Below are 22,017 nucleotides of genomic sequence, written 5' to 3'. Positions count from 1 at the left end.
GGAACGTAGCATGGGAAACAAAAAAATTCCTACACACACGAAGACCTATCATGGTGATGATCATCTACGAGAGGGAGATCGGATCCACATACCCTTGTAGATCGCTAAGCGGAAGCGTTAATAAACGCATTTTATGTAGTGGTGCGTCTTCACGATCCGTCCCACGAACCGTCCCACGAACCGTCTCACGATCCGTCCCAATCAAGTGCTGAACGGACGGCACCTCCGCGTTCCGCACACATGCAGCTCGATGATGATCTTCGCATTCTTGATCCAGCAAGAGAGACGGGGATGTAGAGGAGTTCTCTGGTAGTGTGATGGTGCTTCGGTGGTGCTGGTGATCTATTACTGCAGGGCTTCGCCTAAGCACCGCAGAAATCCGATCTATGGGAAGAACTACGAACTAGCGGAGAGGGCAGCACGTGGCAAAGTTGTGTCTCAAGAAGCCCTAAACCTTAGTATATATAGGAGGAGAGAGGGAGGAGTCTTGGCCTACAAGGGAAGCCCATAGGGCTTCGGTCGAACCAAGGATGAAGATTCCACCTTCCTTGTGGGAGGTGGAATCCTATTAGGACACCTTCCTAATTGGAAACTCTTTCCACCTTTTGATCTTTTTGCCTTGTTTCTTTATTCCAGCCGCATGGGACTTTAGGGGAGGATTTGGCCAGCCCACCAAGGTTTGGTATACCTCCTCTCACAGCCCATGAACCCTTTTGGGTCGTCACACACCCCTCCCGGTGGTCTCCGGGACCCTCTCGGCCCTCCCGGTACACTACCGATGAGCTCGAAACTTTTCCGGTGACCAAAACAGGACTTCCTATATATCAATCTTCGTTTCCGGACCATTCCAGAAACCACCGTAACGTCCGGGATCTCATACGGGACTCCGAACAACCTTCGGTCACTAACACATATAACTCAACTATACCGAAACATCACCGAACCTTAAGTGTGCACACCCTGCGGGTTCGAGAACTATCCAGACATGACCTGAGACACTCTCCGGTCAATAACCAACAGCGGGACCTAGATGTCCATATTGGCTCCCACATATTCTACGAATATCTCTATCGGTTTAACCCCTATGTCAAGGATTCATATAATCCCGTATACTATTCCCTTTGTCCTTCGGTATGTTACTTGCCCGAGATTCGATCGTCGGTATCTCCATACCTAGTTCAATCTCGTTACCGGCAAGTCTCTTTACTCGTTCCGTAATACAAGATCCCGTGACTAACTCCTTAGTCACATTGCTTGCAAGGCTTGTTGTGATGTTGTATTACCGAGTGGGCCCCGAGATACCTCTCCGTCACACGGAATGACAAATCCCAGTCTTGATCCATGCCAACCCAACAGACACCTTTGGAGATACCTGTAGAGCACCTTTATAGTCACCTAGTTACGTTGTGACGTTTGATACACACAAGGTATTCCTCTGGTGTTCGGGAGTTGCATGATCTCATGGTCATACGAACAGATACATTGACATGAAGAAAAACAGTAGCAATAAACTGACACGATCATATGCTACGTTTATAGTTTGGGTCTTGTCCATCACATCATTCTCCCAATGATGTGATCCCGTTATCAAGTGACAACACTTTTCTATGGCCAGGAAACCTTGACCATCTTTGATCAACGAGCTAGTCAACTAGAGGCTCACTAGGGACAGTGTATTGTCTATGTATCCACACATGTATTTGAGTTTCCAATCAATACAATTTTAGGATGGATAATAAACGATTATTATGAACAAGGAAATATGATAATAAAAATTTATTATTGCCTCTAGGGCATATTTCCAATAGTCTCCCACTTGCACCTAATCTAGTTCACATCACTATGTGATTGTAATGAACCTAACACCCATACAGTTATGGGGTTTGATCATATCTTGCTTGTGAGAGAGGTTTTTAGTCAATGGGTCTGAACCTTTCAAATCCGTGTGTGCTTTACAAATCTCTATTTCATCCTATAGATGCTGCTACCACGCACCATTTGGAACTATTCCAAATGACTGCTCCACTATACAAATCCGGTTTACTACTCATAGTTATTTGGATTAGTGTCAAAGCTTGCATCGACGTAACTCTTTACGATGAACTCCTTAATCACCTCCATAATCGAGAAAAATTCCTTAGTCCACTAGTTACTAAGGATAACTTTGACCGTTGTTTAGTGAATCAATCCTGGATCATTCTTTCGTACCCCTTGACAAATTCATGGCAAGGCACACATCAGGTGCGGTACACATCATAGCATACTTTAGAGCCTACAGCTAAGTCATAGGGGACGACCTTCGTCCTTTCTCTTTCTTCTGCCGTGGTCGGGCTTTGAGTCTTACTCAAATTCACACCTTACAACACAGTCAAAAACTCCTTCTTTGGTGATCTGTTTTGAACTCCTTCAAAAACTTGTCAAGGCATGCATTTCATTGAAAGTTCTATTAAGCGTTTTGATCTATCTCTATAGATCTTGATGCTCAATGTTCAAGTAGCTTAATCCAGGTTTTCCTTTGAAAAACTCCTTTCAAACAACCCTTTATGCTTTCCAGAAATTCTACATTACTTCCGATCAACAATATATCAACCACATATACTTATCAGAAATTCTATAGTGCTCTCACTCACTTCTTTGGAAATACAAGTTTCTCATAAACCTTGTATAAACCCAAAAGCTTTAAGCATCACATCAAAGCGTATATTCCAACTCCGAGATGCTTGCACCGGTCCATAGAAGGATCGCTGGAGCTTGCATACTTGTTAGCATCCTTAGTATCCACAAAACCTTCTGGTTGTATCACATACAACCTTTCCTCAAGGAAACCGTCGAGGAAACAATGTTTTGACATCCTATGTGCAATATTTCTTAAATAATGTAGCAACTGCTAACATAATTCCAACAAACTTTTAGCATCGCTACGAGTGAGAAAGTCTCATCATACTCAACTCTTTGAACTTGTCGAAAACATCTTTGCGACAAGTCGAGTTTTTCTTAACGGTGACTTTCACCATCATCGTCTGTCTTCCTTTAAAAGATCCATCTGTACTTAGCAGTCTTATGACCATCAAGTAGTTCTTACAAAGTCTACACTTTTATTTCATACATGGATCCTCTCTCGGATTTCATGGCCTCCAGCCATTTGTCGGAATTCGGGCCCACCATCGCTTCTCCATAGCTCGTAGGCTCATTGTTGTTCAACAACATGACCTCCAAGATAGGGTTACCGTACCACTCTATAGCAATACGTGACCTTGTCGACCTACGAGGTTTGTGTTAGTTTGATCCGAAGCTTAATGATCACTATCATTAGTTTCAACTTCAATTGGCATAGGCACCACGGGAACAACTTCCTGCGCCTTGCTACACACTGGTTGAAGTGACGGTTCAATAACCTCATCAAGTTCCACCACCCTCCCACTCAATTCCTTCGAGAGAAACTTTCCCTCGAGAAAGGACCCGTTTCTACAAACAAACACTTTGCTTCCGGATCTGAGATAGGAGGTATACCCAACTGTTTTGGGTGTCCTATGAAGATGTATTTATCCGCTTTGGGTTCGAGCTTATCATGTTGAAACTTTTCCACATAATCATCGCAGCACCAAACTTTGAAGAAACGACGACTTCGGTTTCTCCAAACCATAGTTCATACGGTGTCATCTCAACAGAAATACATGGTGCCCTATTTAAAGTGAATGTGGTTGTCTCTAATGCATAACCCATAAACGATAGTGGTAATTCGATAAGAGACATCATAGTATGCACCATATCAAATAGGGCGCGGCTATGACATTCGGACACACCATCACACTATGGTGTTCTAGGTGGCATGAGATGTGAAACAATTTTCACATTTGTCTTAAGTGTGTACCAAAATCGCAACTCAGATATTCATCTCTATGATCATATCGTAGACATGTTACCCATTTGTCACGACGATCTTCAACTTCACTCTGAAACTACTTGCAACTTTCAATAATTCATATGTGTGTTTCATCAAGCAAATATACTAGTATCTACTCAAATCATGTGTGAAGTAAGAACATAACGATATCCATTGTGTGCCTCAGCATTCATTGGACTGCATACATGCAAATGTATTTCTTCCAATAAGTTACTTTCTAGTTCCATCCCACTGGAAAACGAGGCCTTCAGTCATCTTGCACATGTGGTATGATTTGCATGTCTCAAGTGATTCAAAATCAAGTGAGTCCAAACGATCCATCTGCATGGAATTTCTTCATGCGTTTTATACCAACATGACTCAAGCAACAGTGCCACAAGTAAGTGGTACTATCATTACTACTTTGTATCTTTTGGCATCAATATTATGAACATGTGTAGCACTACGATCGAGATTCAATAAACCATTGAAGCTATTTATTCAAGCAAATAGAATAACCATTATTCTCTTTAAATGAATAATCGTATTGCAATAAACACGATCAAATCATGTTTATGCTCAACGCAAACACCAAATAACAATTATTTAGGTTTAACACCAATCCCGATGGTAGAGGGAGTGTGCGATGTTTGATAACATCAACCTTCGAATTACTTCCAACACACATCGTCACCTCACCCTTCCTAGAGTCCATTTAATCCGTAGCTATAATTTCGAGTTACTAACACTTAGCAACTGAACCGGTATCTAATACCCTGGTGCTACTAGGAGTACTAGTAAGGTACACATCAATATCAGGTATATCCAATATACTTTTGTCGACATTGCCAGCCTTCTCATCTACCAAGTATCTAGGGTAGTTCCACCTCAGTGACCGTTTCCCTCATAACAGAAGCACTTAGTCTCGGGTTTGGGCTCAACCCTGGGTTTCCTCACTAGAGCAGCAACTATTTTGTCGTTTCATAAAGTATCCCTTCTTACCCTTGCCCTTTCTTGAAACTAGTGGTTTTACTAACCATCAACAATTGATGCTCCTACTTGATTTCTACTTTCGCAATGTCAAACATTGCGAATAGCTCAAGGATCATCATATGTATCCTTGATATGTCATAGTTCATCACGAAGCTCTAGTAGCTTGGTGGCAGTGACTTTGGAGAACCATCACTATCTCATCTGGAAGATCATCTCCCACTCGATTCAAGCGATTGTAGCACTTAGACAATATGAGCACATGCTCAACGATTGAGCCTTTCTCCCTTTCTTTGTAGACAATGAATCTTGTCGGAGGTCTCATACCTCTTAACAAGGGCACGAGCATGAAATCCCTATTTCATCTCTTGGAACATCTCATATGTTCCGTGATGTTTCAAAACGTCTTCGGCGCCCCAATTCTAAGTCGCTAAGCATTACGCACTGAACTATCATGTAGTCATCAAAAACGTGTATGTCAGATGTTCACAACATCCACAAACGATGCTCGAGGTTCAGCACACCGAGCGGTGCATTAAGGACATAAGCCTTCTGCGCAGCAATGAGGACAATCCTCAGTTTACGGACTCAGTCCGCAAAATTGCTACTATCATCTTTCAACTAAATTTTCTCTAGGAACATATAAAACAGTAGAGCTACAGCGCAAGTTACAACATAATTTGCAAAGACCTTTTTGACTATGTTCATGATAATTGAGTTTAGCTAATCATATTACTAATAACTCCCACTCAGAATAGACATCCCTCTAATCATCTGAGTGGCGCATGATCCAAATCCACTAATCAAGTCTGATCATCACGTGAGTTGAGTATAGGTTCAGTGGTGAACATCTCCATGTTGATCATATCAACTATATGATTCATTCTCGACCTTTCGGTCTCTTGTGTTCCGAGGCCATGTATGTACATGCTAGGCTCGTCAAGTTTAACCCGAGTGTTCCGCGTGTGCAACTGTTTTGCACCCGTTGTATGTGAATGTTGAGTCTATCACACCCGATCATCACGTGGTGTCTCGAAACAACGAATTGTCGCAACGGTGCACAGTCGGGGAGAACACAATTTTATCTTGAAATTTTAGTGAGGGATCACCTTATAATGCTACCGTCGTTCTAAGCAAAATAAGGTGCATAAAAAGGATTAACATCACATGCAATTCATAAGTGACATGATATGGCCATGATCTTGTGCTTCTTGATCTCCATCACCAAAGCACCGGCATGATCTTCATCGTCACCAGCGCCACACCATGATCTCCGTCATCGTGCCGCCATCGAGGTTGTCGTTCTATCTATGCTATTAGGCTGGTCATAATGGGAGTATCATAAGTAGTATCATGCATGCCAACTAGGCATATTTGATGAGGTAGCATGGAATTAAATGAAGAAAGAGAGGGTTGAGTATCATATTATGATACCGTGTCATATTAAATGTTGTGCTACTCTGTGTCATGCATGGCAATAAATGAACTATTCTATGAGACTAGCACATGATACTATGCATTACGGGTGTAGTATCATACACTAGTATCATATGCATGATACTAGTATATGATACTCCCCATTACAACCAACCTTACTACTAAAGATACAACCTAGCAATATAGTAAACACATCTGCAAGCACAAACGTTAGTTTAAAGACAACCCTATGGCTCCTGCCGGTTGCCGTAGCATCGACGTGCAAGTCGATATTTAACTATTACAACATGATCATCTCATACATCCAATATATCACATCATGTCTTTGACCATATCACATCACATGCATACCCTGCAAAAACAAGTTAGACGTCCTCTAATTTGTTATTGCATGTTTTACGTGGCTGCTATGGGTATCTAGTATGATCGCATCTTACTTACGCAAAGCCGCAACGGTGATATGCAAATTGCTATTTAACCTTTCTCCAAGGACCGCCTCGGTCAAATCCGATTCAACTAAAGTTGAAGAAACAGACACCCGCCAGTCATCTTTATGCAACAAGTTGCATGTTAGTCGATGAAACCGGTCTCTCGTAAGCGTACGAGTAAGGTTGGTCCGGGCCGCTTCAATCCAACAATACCGCCAAATCAAAAAAGACTAAGGAGGGGAGCAAATCGAACATCAACGCCCACAAAAACTTTTGTGTTCTACTCGAGATTTCATCTACGCATGAACCTAGCTCATGATGCCACTGTTGGGGAACGTAGCATGGGAAACAAAAAAATTCCTACGCACACGAAGACCTATCATGGTGATGATCATCTACGAGAGGGAGATCGGACCCACATACCCTTGTAGATCACTAAGCGGAAGCGTTAATAAACATGGTTGATGTAGTGGTACGTCTTCACGATCCGTCCCACGAACCTTCTCACGATCCGTCCTGATCAAGTGCCGGACGGACAGCACCTCCGCGTTCCGCACACGTACAGCTCGATGACGATCTCCGCCTTCTTGATCCAGCAAGAGAGACGGGGATGTAGATGAGTTCTCTCGCAGCGTGACGGTGCTTCGGTGGTGGTCGTGATCTATTCCTGCAGGGCTTCGCCTAAGCACCGCAGAAATCCGATCTAGAGGAAGAACTATGAACTAGAGGAGAGGGCAGCACGTGGCAAAGTTGTGTCTCAAAAAGCCCTAAACCTCTAGTATATATAGCAGGAGAGAGGGAGGAGGCTTGGCCTCCAAGGGAATCCCCTAGAGCTTCGGCTGAACCAAGGAGGAGGATTCCACCTTCCTTGTGGGAGGTGGAATCCTATTAGGACATCTTCCTAATTGGAAACTCTTTCCACCTTTTGATCTTTTTGCCTTGTTTCTTTATTCCAGCCGCATGGGCCTTTAGGGGAGGCTTTGGCCAGCCCACGAAGGGCTGGTATACCTCCTCTCACAGCCCATGAACCCTTTTGGGCCGTCACACCCCTCCCGGTGGTCTCCGGGACCCTCCCGGCACTCCCGATACACTACCGATGAGCCCGAAACTTTTCCGGTGACCAAAACAGGACTTCTTATATATCAATCTTCGTTTCCGAACCATTCTGGAAACCCTTGTGACGTACAGGATCTCATCCGGGACTCCAAACAACCTTCGGTCACCAACACATATAACTCAACTATACTGAAACGTCACTGAACCTTAAATGTGGAGACCCTGCGGGTTCGAGAACTATGCCGACATGACCTAAGACACTCTCTGGTCAATAACCAACAGCGGGACCTAGATGTCCATATTGGCTCCTACATATTCTACGAATATATTTATCGGTTGAACCTCTATGTCAAGGATTCATATAATCCCGTATACTATTCCCTTTGTCCTTCGGTATGTTACTTGCCCGAGATTCGATCGTCGGTATCTCCATACCTAGTTCAATCTCGTTACTAGCAAGTCTCTTTACTCATTCAATAATACAAGATCCCGTGACTAACTCCTTAGTCACATTGCTTGCAAGGCTTGTTGTGATGTTGTATTACCGAGTGAGCCCCGAGATACCTCTCCGTCACACGGAGTGACAAATCCGAGTCTTGATCCATGCCAACCCAACAGACACCTTTGGAGATACCTGTAGAGCACCTTTATAGTCACCCAGTTACGTTGCGACGTTTGATACACACAAGGTATTCCTCCTGTGCCCGGGAGTTGCATGATCTCATGGTCATAGGAACACATACATTGACATGCAGAAAAATAATAGCAATAAACTGACACGATCATATGCTACGTTTATAGTTTGGATCTTGTCCATCACATCATTCTCCCAATGATGTGATCCTGTTATCAAGTGACAACACTTGTCTATGGCCAGGAAACCTTGACCATCTTTGATCAACGAGCTAGTCAACTAGAGGCTCACTAGGGACAGTGTGTTGTCTATGTATCCACACATGTATTTGAGTTTCCAATCAATACAATTTTAGCATGGATAATAAACGATTATTATGAACAAGGAAATATAATAATAACCAATTTATTATTGCCTCTAGGGCATATTTCCAACAAGTAGGGAGGCGTCCTCTCATGGATTATACCATGTTCCATACAAAAAGAATTAAGTTCATCGGAAAAATACTCTCCACCATGATCAGACCTAAGTCGTTTAATTTTCCGATCAAGTTGGTTCTCTGCTTCACCTTCATAGTTTTTGAAACAGTTTAAAGCCTCATCTTTTGATTTCAGAAGATACACATAACAATATCTAGTGGAGTCATCAATCAACGTCATGAAGTATTTCTTTCCACCTTTTGTCAACACACTATTCACCTCACAAAGATCAAAATGTATAAGCTCTAGTGGCGCCAAGTATCTCGCCTCTGCAGTGTTATGACACTTGCGAGGTTGCTTAGCTTGCACATACACTTGGCACTTGGGGCCTTTGACAGTAGTGAATTTTGTAATTAAGCTCATATTGGCTAGCCGTGACATGCAACCAAAGTTAATATGATAGAGTCGTGAATGCCAGATATTAGACTCATTATCATGGCAAATATTGTTAATAACTTTAGTGCAAATATCTGATAAGGACAAGCGGAACAAGCCTCCGCACTCATAGCCTTTTCCAAGAAATTGTCCATACTTAGAAATTACAACTTTATTGGACTCGAAAACCAACTTAAGCCCATCTCAACACAAATGGGAATCGCTGACGAGATTTTTATTGATGGAGGGCACATGATGAACGTTCTTCACGCGCGCGATCTTCCCCAAAGTAAACTTCAGATCAACCATATCGGCACCTTGAACAATGGAATGTGACCCGTTACCTATCAGCACAGCAGAAGTCCCTGTGACCTGATAAGAAGAAAACATGGAGGTACCAGCACAAACATGTACATTGGCACCGGTGTCAATTAAGCAATCAGGAGAATGACATACTGAAAGGATGGTAGGAAAAATACCGTGCCCAGATTCCTTCATATCTGTATCAACTATGACAACATTAGCGGACTTGCCGCTCTTCTCAGGTTCGTGTTCCTCATAGCGGTCAGGACATATCGGAGCCCACTGATTAGGATCACCGCAGACATGGCATGGTCCTTTCCCCTTCTTGTGAGAATTCTTCTTGAAGTTGATAGAGTGTGATGGCTTGTTCTTTGCAACAAACTTGCCTTTGCCCTGAGATTTGTTCTTGTTGTTTTGGGGCTTGTTGAGATGGAAGTTCTTCTTCTGTACCATGTGGATGTGGGCACTAGAAGCTCCCTCAACAGCTCGAGCACGTGTGTCATTTGCTCTCGCCTTCTCTTCAACATCAAGAGATCCAATGAGATCCAAAACGGAAAACTCCTATCTCTTGTGTTTTAGAGAAGTAGCAAAATTGTTCCACGAAGGTGGAAGGTTGGCAATGATGCCTCCGGCCACAAACTTGTCCGACAACACACCCTTCAAGTACTCAAGATCCTTCACGAGTAACTGTATCTCATGAGCTTGTTGAACAATAGAGCGCTCATCAGTCATCTTGTAGTCATAGAATTGCTCCATGATGTACAACTCGCTACTAGCGTCCGAGGCTCCAAACTTGGCCGCGACCGCAGCCCACATGTCCTTACCGCTATCAAATGACACATATGAATCCACAATGGAATCGTCAAGAACACTCACAAGGGTGCCTTTAAAGAGGGTATCGATCTTCTCAAAAGCTTCCTCATGTGCAGGATTAAGATCGCCCTCAGACTTGCCCTTGGTGGCGTCATAGCAGTACATGATTTGAAACTAGTAGGCTACTCTCATACGTCACCTCTTATATTGCACCCCCTTGAAGATGGGTGGCTTCCGATGCGCAGCAAAACCACTTGGAGTAAACTGCGTGTAATCAGGTTTTTGGATTGTTGAATATATGAGCAAATTACCACAAAATTTAATCCGAATAAACAGTAAGTAAATTATAACGGCAATAAGAGAGATTGAGCTAATAATGTAGACTAGTATAATGGACGAATATATTAAATCTACATCGCAAACTAGACACGGAAATTCTAGTATGATCTCAAACACAGAGGACAAGATTGCATACGATGCAGCAGAAGCAGAACCGCGAGCGCTGATGTTCTCGTCCATAACTTTATTACCCCTCTCCCGTACAGGATCACGAGAGGCGGGGTTCCGGAGGCGTGTTGTCCCTTCTACGGTGCGAAACCAACATAGCGCGTAGGTATGAGGTCCGCTCGGCTCAATCCCGCGACGCAGCGAGGAGCAGCGTGCGTGTAGGTCTCCTTTTCTCATGCTCGTAAAGTGCTAGAAGAGTTCACCTTGTAAGGAAGTGTAACTCTCTCCCAACTAGTGATATGAGACTAAACTTCAATTTCACTTACACAGTTACACCACACACATCCAAAAAGAATGAAACATGGAAATTTCAGATTTTAGTTTTATTTTGGACCAAAGACCTACTAACAAAAATCCAACAGTTTTTTCCTAACATTGCATGGCACCGTCACATTTTCTAGTTAATACTCTTTCTATCTTAAAATAAATGACTCGGACTTTACACTTTAGTATAAAGTTAGTACAAAGTCAAATCATTTATTTTGAAACGAAGGTACTCCCTCTATCCATATATATAGAGCCTAATGCGTTTTGCGAGGCTGACTTTGACCATATGTTAGAGCAATAATATATGACATGCAAGTTACACAAAGCATATCTTTAAATTCGTACTTGAAAGAAGCTTTCAGTTATATAATTTTCACATTATACATTTCATATACTATTAATCTTATCAATAGTCAAAGGCAATCTTAAAAAATGCATTAGGCCCTATATATATGGATAGAGGGAGTACTAAAGTTAACAATTAATCATTTAGGCTTGGGCTTTAGACGCTTAGGCTCCCTGGCAGCAGTTACGTCTTACAAATATGCCCGTTTTAGACTAGCTTAGGCTGAGGAGCAAGTGATGCTCATATTAGGTCGCCTTACCGTCGTACAAACAATGATTGAAACACTCAAATTTTTTATTTCACACCGTGGTGAGGTATACTCCGCCAAACAGATCCGTTATTACAACGCCAGGTAAACCACGGTACAGCGAAAATTCGTAAGATTTTTATCCATGATACCTTCACTCTTCCTAGCTAAACAACCTAGAAGGATCGAGAGAGGCACTCTATGCAAGGGTGGGTGGTATCCAGATGTAACCGTGGGTCTGCATGTACCCAACCTTCTCACTCAGTTCATCAGCTTCCTTGGGGCCACGGCTGCCAGGCTTGTATGAAACAGCCTTCAGCTTGCCAGCGTCGATGTTGTGCAACAAGGGAGTGAAGATCTGCCAGGCAGCCTGAAACAACCAGATACGACGTCAGTGACAGAACGGAATGTAGAAGAGTTCCATTGAACCAGATACACTGTCGGTGACAGAACGGAAACGAACCTTCAGCTCATCCCGGCGCACAAAGTGTTGCTGGTCTCCTCTTATTCTGTGGAAACATGTATGCCCATCAGTCCGAATCACCAGTATAAAGGACATGGGATATGTAAAACTGTATGTATGCATGATTTACTGATTTTAGGACTGAACAAATTTCCCTTTCAAGAAGCAACATAAATTTTGGAAGAATGGTACGTACGTATCCAAAATGAGGCGCTCGTATGCCTCTGGAATTTTGACATCTTGGTAACGCATCCCATATGACAGATCAAGTTCACTCTGTTCAGTAGCCATTTCCAATCCAGGTTTCTTCACCTGCACGAATTCACATAAAATCAATAAATTATATTAGGAGTCCATTCTGCTCAACATGCCAGAAAATTTTACTGCAGAAAAACAGCATTAGACGTTACTCCTACATAATTAGCTAGACTTACAGTTAGTTTCATATACATGGCTTCTGATGGCTGGAGGCGTATGACAAACTCATTTCTTCCTTGCTTCTTACCTTCAACATGTTAAATGTAGTTCAGCCATTAGATTTCAAATTTTGACTTGGACATAAAAAAAAAAGAACAACAAACGGAGCACACTAATATTCATAGCAAAAATGCATCAACAGGAGGGGCATTCAACAAGACCCTAGCAAATCTACTACAAGTAACATGCATGGTAGGGTAGGGCAAGCTTACAAAATTGATATACAGTGTAACTAAACTTTAGACAAGTTAAATGACAAGTAATGCATTATATACTATGTTGGTGGACAGCCAAACACTCTTGTATTGTTTATCTAGTTGTGTGCTTTCATGGATTTCTGTGCATGGACCAGTTTTGACTATTTTTTACTGTCAGTGAAACTTTAGATGGCAGCTCCTTGTTTCAGATGTGGAGGTATCAAACTTATGAAAGTGCTCCTAGTTTTCTACTGCCTAGTCTGCCTAGATAATGTAAGGACACTCCATTAGTACTTTGCAATGGTATTGAAAAAACACTCGATTATGTAGTGACATTATATGCAAACAGAGTTCACTGCACATGAAAGTTAACTTTTGAGTACATACATTTAAAAATGTCACCGGGAACATCCTTGAACTGCACACGAATTTCTGCTTTTCTTGAGTTTAATGCTTTACCAGCTTTAAGAATGAAAGGGACACCTGTTTGATATGAATATTTTGGGAGTTAATACCAAAACTGAAGGTGCTATGATCCAGAACAAAGGCATCTCAAGTCAAAGTACAAATGCTGGTCAAAAGACATACCTTCCCATCTTTCATTGTGTACCCTAAGTACAATAGATGCAAACGTTGGGGTATTAGAGTCATCTGGCACTGTAGGGTCATCCTTGTAGCCCTGATATTGTCCAAGGACTACCTCTTCGTCCTTTATCGGGTTCACAGATTGCAGAACCTGGCATTAACAAAGGAAACTGATTTTGATTAGGACTAAACCTTGAAAAACATAAGGTGTGTACTCTGTTACACTAGTTTGTTCTAACTAGCAAAGCTGCACTACAGTAGTAGCATGTGGAGAGTAGAGGTCCGAGATAAGAACCTTGACTTTCTCATCTCTAATGTGCTCAGGCTTAAGAGATACAGGCTTTTCCATTGCAACCAAACAGAAAACCTGCAAAAGGTAGCAATAATTTATTAGTGGGCTGTTCAATGCCTAAGAACATTTGTACTCTACAAAGAGTTCTATCATGTATTAGCAAATCCATATATGATTCAGCATGAAAGCTGTGCCCATCAATGTTAAATACAATGAAGCTGTGCTGAATACTCCCTCCGTCCCAAAATTCTTGTCTTAGGTTTGTCTAGATATGAATGTATCTAGTCACGTTTTAGTATTTAGATACATCCATTTCTAGACAAATCTAAGACAAGAATTTTGGGACGGAGGGAGTATTTTATAATCTGCTGCCAAAAGATAGCCATGGAACTAGAGATAAGTTGGTCAAACAAACACTAATAAAATGGTAAAAGGCTGGTTGGATAAGCTGGAATATCATAACCCACCACAATGGCAACCGCAGCCTTACATGGATAAAAGTAAAATAAAAATTAAGTGTTTACTGTCTCAAATCAAGACTAAATACTAAAGCCAAATAATAAAATGACGAAATAATATTGTATGGAATCTTATTAGTTTTTACCTGCAACAAATGGTTCTGAATGATATCACGGATGATTCTGCAGTAACAAGAGGGAGATTAGGTACTTCTATGCTAAATAATGAAGATATGCAGGTAAAATCCCAATAGTTGAGGATGATATAAGCAGACTGAAGTTTACTAGAATTCAGTAATTAGTGCTTTGGTTGCTGTAAAATTGTAATCTAATAATTTTCCATGTTGAACTCTACAAGATTTGAAAATAAAGCCAAATACACAATTCACACTTTCAAATACAAAACTGAATATGTTGGTCAATAAGGACCAACTAGGAATCTAGGACCTATGACATATCTAAAATATAACAACCTTGCTTACCAGATAATTTACGAGATTAAATTCTTACATGGGCATGATTTCATATAATAGAACAAGGGGTACAATTTTGTACTCCCTCTGTCCCAAAATAACTTTCTTAACTTTGTACTAGCTCTAGTATAAATTTGTATTAAGCTTAAGACACTTATTTTGGGACGGAGGGAGTATTAGACAACTTATTAATAAAATGTAATGTTTCTACTTACCCATATTGATCAAAATATCCTCCACGCCCATCAGTTCCGAAGTCCTCCCTGAATACAATCTGCAATACTGGATTCGTTACAGACTGGAGCTATTATTAAATTCCCACTTTGTAGCTGCCACACAACTTCTTATTTATGTGGCAGCCGTAAATGTCAGTTGTATTAGATTAAATTTAGTTCAACTCAAAATGATAAAAAATAAATTATAAGTAAAAAATCTTGTGCAATAACCAACATAAAATATATTCATGCATGGTGCAGTAACTGCCGGTTACGGATTTCTTCCGTCCTCAATTGTAACTTTGTAAATTACCTACTTCTAACTCGTAAGTGCTAAGAAAACAACAAGAAATAAGCATACCTGTATATTATCAACATTATCACGGTTCCAAAGTGGTAAGAACAAACGGTTCGCAAAACGAAGCACAAGCTGTGAAGTGTTATTAGTTCAAAAAGAATTAGCTCAATGTTACAAAAATACAAATATCTGAGCAAAGTTACAAACATTACCAAGTTTTGGACCAACTCTTTTCCCAAGTAGTGGTCAATCCTGTAGAGTTGATCTTCCTGGAATAGCTCCCCAAGTTGGGAACTTAATTCTTCTGCTGAGTCCAGGTCCCTTCCAAAGGGCTTCTCAACAATTACTCTAGTCCATCCAGTGCGAGAAGCTGCAGACACAACGTTAATGTTTGTCAAATTGACAAAAGTAACAGTGCAATTTAGCACACTAGCGTATAGTTCTGTTTTTTTTCTGAGCTGAAGTGAACAGCAGGTAGAGACCAGATGATCATGTTCGTGTTACTACTACCTCCTTTTCGGTTTATAGGGCTCAATTCAAAAATCTCACCAACCAAGGTAGATGGTGAGTGATGGAATAATTTTTGTAGTTTGCGAAAAATACTCAATTACTGTGCTCGTTTTACTCAAAAGGTTGTGTTTATCAATGCATTAATTGCAATGCATGCATGCATGAACAAGAACTTTAACATGCATTGGTCAATGTTCTCTAAATCTTTGCATGCAACAATTTAATGCATCTTGAGATCTGAACATGTGGTAGGAAACAATCAAGCTGAGACTTAGAAAATGAAAAAACTAAAATTTTGAGATAAGCCCTATAAACCGAAAGGGAGGGAGTACTGCACTGCTGCAAGTGCTAAATAAAATTCTATGCATTTATTACCCTATAAAATAAGCAAACGAAAAGGGTCCTGACGAAGATAAAGCTTCTGAGAAAGCATAGAAAATAAACTTACTTGGACTCATGCAATATGTTCGGATCATTTTGCACACTGAAGGGTAGACAGATGGAGGCAATGCCAAGTAAAAGAGCCTACGGGAGCTTCCTGAGTTGTTTGACATCTCATAATCTGATATTTCCTTGTTCAGTTTTTCAAAACCTTCTCCACTGTCATAGGAGCCACTGACATATTTTATCTGCAATACATATTTACCACAATGACATGCATGTTGCACAAGGAATTATGAGTGATTATATACAACAACTTACCAATTGCAAGAATTCTGAAACATGCTCCTCTGAGGCTCCTTTAAGGTATCTGTAATTTTTTGTAAAGATAAACCATCAAGACATGCAAACATGGTGGTTGAAGTTCAGTGTGTATAGGAGCATGCTTTGTCAGTTTCAAGAAACCCCCATCTCAGTTCATATAGCATATCACAGATCAACAGTATCCGTGCTTAACTACAGGATTGAAGTCTAATTTGGTAGACATCCATCCTAGTACGCAGAATACCGGTAGATACAGATGCACATATGCTTAAAAGATGCTAGAAGTATTTAAATGCAATGGCAAGCTGTAAAAATCTGGAGTCGTTTTTTCGAGGACACAATAGAGCCAAGAGCCTTATTCTAAATAATGTTTTACTATGGGCAGCAAGGAGGATTTTTGCACAAAAAACACAAATTCTATGTTAGGCAACCATATAATTAATTCAAGCCATCAGAAACTTACGCACGGATGCGCCCTCTCAACCCATCATCAGAAAGATTTGTTCTCGCATACCCAACTATATGCACTTCACCAGATTGTAAGAACCCCTGTAACACATAGCAATTAAAGTAAATAGACATATCAACTGACCTGAAGAGTACAGTTTATATAACAGAAACTGTGCAGAAATAGCATGCAAGTAAAGACTATATTTTATGTATTTGCAAATGGTGTTAGCACAGGTTGTTGTAAAATAATTAGAAGCTTAAACCACAGTTTTCTACCAGTCCGAATTAACTCCTAAAATATTTAATTCATATCCAGGAACAAAAATGGGTACAGCTGTTTGCACTTATACAGTTTATACTTGTGTTCAGGTCATTCCAAGAAAGTGAATACTGGTTGCTTTTTCTGGAATGCCTCAACTAAATGTACATTCCCTTTAACAATATAGGTTTGGCAAATTGCACAAGGAACAGCTAGTTATTGTCACAGCACCTGTTCAAAAAGGTGGTAGAGTGCCGGGAACGTTTTCTTCTTGGCAAGGTCTCCAGAAGCCCCAAGTACAACGATAGTCAGGCACCCTTGCTCCAAAGGAAGTTCTAGATCCTTTGCTAATGAGTTAAAACTGCTTTGTCTCGATGACGCCGAGGAGTCAGTTCCCGCCATGACGAATAGGATGATTCTCTTCTCCCTTCAACAGTACACCTAACCAAGTGAGCAAGATATGATTAAATGGTAAGATCATCTGAACTTAGCCTAACAATTGTCATGCGACTCATTGAAATGGAAGATTCAGTATCAGACAAAATCAGCTAGCAGAACGCATGAATGATTTGCTTTGTTTGGCTAATCGATGCATTGTCAGTTTATACTACTGTTGCCGTTAAAAGCTGGAAACAGAAAGTGCACAGGACTAGATCCAAAATTGCATTTCCCTAAACTGAACTATTTGTAATGCTGGGTGTACCTTACTCTTCTGACAACAAAGTGATCACAGCTTATCTCTCCAACTGTCAAGAACACTGAAACCATTACGCATCCAGGATCAACATAGCAATGTTTGAGGACCCCATCAAAATTTAAGAAACCAACAACCAACATGTACCATTAAGGATTACACCCATCGCAGCTCAAGAACGCTGAAATCAGTCATATAACTACTATACACAACTCAATTCCAATTTGAACAGCTATTAATAAGGAAAATAAGCCCGTGCTTGAATCCGGAGTTTGATCTTGCAAAACTAATTGCGGTGAAAAAAGTAAATAATTCTAGTAGCAGAACTGAACCGAAACAGTAAACCAAAACAACATTCCCTGAATCATCGCAACAGAGCAAGCCGCTCTCCGGCAAAAAGAAGGCCCGACGAAACATCCGAAACAGAAAAAACGCGCAGTTCCTATAGTACTCCAGAGCGAAGGAACGCCATTACACCGGGCTTAGGAGATCCTCAAAGAGAGAGAGAGAGAAATCTGGGAGCGACAAGAACATCTCCATCGCCGCGGTAGGCATCACGACACGAGATCCAACGCCGGAAAATCCCACGGACAGAAACCCGGCGCGGTTTGCGGAGAGAATCTAGAAACAACCGAAGAAAAGCGCGCACGAGACGGCGACGGCGACCCAACCCACCAAAAACCTCCCGAAAAAGCCTCGCCCAGAACAAGGCAGGCAGAGCGTAGCAGAGCAAGACGGGCTGCGACGAGCCGACGCAACCGCCACCGATCGAGGAACCTCGGACCTACTCGCGGAAGCAAACAAGGAGAAACTCTCCCACGAGAAACGAGCGAGAAGAATTAACGGCGGCCGGGGGTCGGGGATGGATCACTGACCAGTGGCGATCGAGATTCGCGCGCGCGCCGCGTGGGAGGGGCGGAGGGGGGAGAGTTACTGCTGGGATGCTGGGTGGATGGGAGTGGGGAGGGGGGAGGGGGGTGGCGCCTTCCTTCCTTCCTGACTGGGTGCGATTGGCAGCTCCGCCATTTATACCACGACGGCGTCACCTCGGCCGCCTCCCGCTTTCGCCTCACCTGTCCACTACCTACCCGTCTTTCGGCCTGGGAAGGGGGGCTGCGCGCTCTGTGCTGTGCCACCAACCGCGAAGCGTACGTGTGTCTGATGCTGGGAATTTCCAGGACTTGAGGGGGCTTATGTGAAAGGGGGGCGCCGTAACGGCAAAGGGAAAAGTTGTCGATTGTCCCCGTCTGTTAATTATACTACTGCATCCCTCAAAAAATATTTATACTAGTACTGCAACATTTTCTACTGTCAAAACAGTTTATGTGCGGCTCTTGCTTCTAGACTCTGTGGAGTCGGTTCCTTTTGGAGATTTGATAAAGTTGCATGATTAGCAAATGGTCCCCGTGTATAAAGCACAAATGAACGAAAACCATATTTCGTGGCTTAAGAAATAGTGGCCGCATTTTGATGACATATGTATGCTGTCATCACTCACCACTCAGAGATACTCCCTTCATTCTTAAATATAAATTTTTTAAGAGATTTTACATTAAACTAAATACAAATATATATAGATATTTTTTTAAGTATGGATTCATTCATTTTACTCTGTATGTAGAGTGTAGTAAAATCTTTTAAAATACTTATATTTAAAAACAGAGGGAGTATTTGCGGACTGCATGCACTTTCAATAACAACAAAAATGATTTTGAAGCCAGAATCCCATATGTATAAAAGGCACAAAATGCAATCACTATTATTCCGAGGAAATACTTAGGAGGAGAGGGTGCATACTTGAATATACTTCCTCTGTTCCGAATTATAAGATGCTTTCATAGCCTAACAAAATGTCTTACAATTCAGAACGGATGTAGTATTACTCAAGCTACGTTTTCATATGGTTTGTAGGAAAAGTGGAGGATAAATATAGAAATAGGGGATTCCTTGTGATGGTACTATTTATGCCTCCGATTTCAGGAAATTGAGCAATGAGGAAAATCCCTTTGATCACAAATCAAAGGAAAAACACAGTAACATCCATTTGGACCACACAGAATAAAATTAATATCGTTAGTAGCATAATAACATTCTAACTCTACATTTACATGTGGTTTGACCATGATTTGACCAGGTTTACTACAATTCTTGTGTGTTTTTCAATTCCTGAAACAAACACACATTCCTATGTTTACCAATCATATGTTCTGCACATGCATTCATGCCATTTTCATGTGTTTTTCTATTCCTGCATTTTTAGTATGGAGCAAACCAAAGGAGTCCTACAAGGTCACACCAAGGCGTGAAAATAGGTAGGCTCACTAGGAATTGGTAGCTACCTCGTTGGTCGATTTGGTAAACCTATGATCCTAGAGGTTAAATTCAGCGCTAATATTGCTAGCAGTGGTTGAGCTAGAGTGGTGTAAGCTATGCAAGATACAAGCATTTGTGAAATCCCAAATCTTCCACGGAATAGAGGACAATGCTCCCTTTGAGGGGAAGTATGTATTGATTGGAGCGGTGTGGAGGCACAATGCTCCCTAAGAAGAGATTAGGATCACCGTATTCTCCTCACGCCCTCACACAATGCGAGATGCCATGATTCCACTAGTGGTGCTCTTGAAGGCGACGATCGAACCTTTACAAACAAGGTTCGGGCAATCTCCACAACTTAAATTGGAGGATCCCAACAACACCACGAAGCTTCACTACAATGGAATGTGGCTTCAAGCTGACCTCTTCTGTCTAGGGTGCTCAAACACCCAAGAGTAACAAGATACGCAAGGGATTAGTGGGGGGGATCAAATTTCTCTTGGTGGAAGTGTAGATCAAGGCCTTCTCCTCCAAACCCTAGAGCATCAACAAGATTTGATGGCTAGGGAGGGAGATTGGGCGAAAATGAGCTTAGGAGCAACAATGTACCTTTGAGGGAAAAGAGGTAAGTCAACTTAGGGAAGACGACTCACTTATATAATGGGAAGAAGGATCCAACCATTATGCCATTCTGCCCGTGCATAAGAGGCAGTGCCACTGGGGGTGAGCGGTACTTCCGCTTGCACGGAAGTTCCTTTGAGTGCAACTGAAGAGTTGAGGGAGGCCATAGTGATGCCAAAGCGATGTCGCTCCCACCAAGCGGAACTTCCCTTAGTGCTACAACAACGGGAGGACTAGCGGTAGTGTAGTGGGGAAGCACAGTACTACTGCATGGAGAGATACTACCGCCTACTGTAACGGTTCAACTTCCGCGCAAAAAGACCGGCTATCTAGAGAGCAAGCGGTAGTACAATGGTAGAACACTACGGTAGTACCGTTGGAGCGGTACTACCGCTCTACTGGAGCGATAATTCCACTTAGTACATGTGCATAGGGATAACGGGTCGGGCTGTAGAATCGCCGGAGCGGTACTACCGTGCCTTACTACCGCTGGATTACCCAGGGAGCATATTATAAGAAAAAGTGCCTAAACGTTGAACTGCTGCAGCACCACTGGAGCAGTAATACCGCTATGCAGCACGGTACTACAGCTTAGCACACTCTAGACAACTCTAGCAAGGAAGGAGAGAAGTTGCGGGTGTCGGGAAGAAAGGCGGGGCGTGATACGTGTGCAACATATCTATAATTTTGTATTGTTCCATGCTATAATAGTATAATTCTAGGATACTTTTCGGGCATTTATTTGTTGATTCATATTATTTTTTAGCACTAACCTCTTAACCCAGTGCCAAGTGGAGTTTTGTTTCCTTCATGTTTTTGGCTTTTCAGCTTTACAGTACCAAACGGAGTCCAAATACCACGAAACGTTTTGATAATTTGATGGACAAAAAGAAGACCTCGAAGCTTCGGGAGAAGACCGGAGGCCGCACGAGGACCCCACAAGCTAACAGGGTGCGCTCAGGGGGGGTCGCGCCTTGATAGCTTGTGGGCCCCCCTTAGCTCTCATGACCTCGTTCTCTCGCTTATAAATTCCCGTATATTTCAAAAACCCTAGGGGAGATCCCAAAACACTTCTTTCACCACCGCAAGTCTCTATTCTACCATGTGCCCATCTGAGCCCTGTTTTGGTGCCCTCTCGGAGGGGGATCGATCACGGAGGGCCTCTACATCAACATTGTTGCTCCCATGGTGATGTGTGAGTAGTCTACCACAGACCTACGGGTCCATAGCTAGTATCTAGAT

General features: G+C 42.0%; 1 protein-coding gene across 2 annotated transcripts; it reads right to left on the bottom strand.

Annotated features, from left to right (window-relative positions):
- Positions 1–11,791: 11,791 nt before the first annotated feature.
- LOC123427051 (glucose-6-phosphate 1-dehydrogenase, cytoplasmic isoform-like) lies at positions 11,792–18,937 on the bottom strand. Of its 2 annotated transcripts, XM_045110989.1 has the most exons (17): positions 18,717–18,834; positions 17,851–17,905; positions 17,379–17,588; positions 16,902–16,987; positions 16,436–16,484; positions 16,182–16,362; positions 15,436–15,593; positions 15,287–15,355; positions 14,926–14,984; positions 14,384–14,420; positions 13,783–13,854; positions 13,491–13,638; positions 13,290–13,385; positions 12,663–12,733; positions 12,425–12,540; positions 12,229–12,274; positions 11,792–12,135 (listed from the first exon to the last, which is right to left on the bottom strand). In XM_045110989.1, the coding sequence occupies exons 3-17, from the start codon at positions 17,547–17,549 to the stop codon at positions 11,965–11,967; spliced, it is 1,530 nt and encodes a 509-aa protein (XP_044966924.1). In that variant the 5' UTR covers positions 17,550–17,588; positions 17,851–17,905; positions 18,717–18,834; the 3' UTR covers positions 11,792–11,964. The 2 variants fall into 2 exon arrangements, with proteins under 2 accessions (XP_044966924.1, XP_044966923.1); XM_045110988.1 differs by lacking the exon at positions 17,851–17,905 and having other exon boundaries at positions 18,717–18,937.
- Positions 18,938–22,017: the final 3,080 nt, after the last annotated feature.

This window comes from Hordeum vulgare, chromosome 2H (assembly GCF_904849725.1).
Source record: "Hordeum vulgare subsp. vulgare chromosome 2H, MorexV3_pseudomolecules_assembly, whole genome shotgun sequence".
NCBI classification, from domain to species: domain Eukaryota; kingdom Viridiplantae; phylum Streptophyta; class Magnoliopsida; order Poales; family Poaceae; genus Hordeum; species Hordeum vulgare.
The sequence above is the reverse complement of the archived record's forward strand: the minus strand, read 5'-3'. Positions and strand labels throughout refer to the sequence as shown.

Coding starts and splice junctions, on each gene's coding strand:
- LOC123427051 (XM_045110988.1), bottom strand. CDS start 17,549: ATGGCGGGAACTGACTCCTCGGCGTCATCGAGACAAAGCAGTTTTAAC. Junction 13,639..13,782: donor TTAGAGATGAGAAAGTCAAG/GTTCTTATCTCG, acceptor TGTTAATGCCAG/GTTCTGCAATCTGTGAACCC. Junction 12,541..12,662: donor CCATGTATATGAAACTAACT/GTAAGTCTAGCT, acceptor GAATTCGTGCAG/GTGAAGAAACCTGGATTGGA.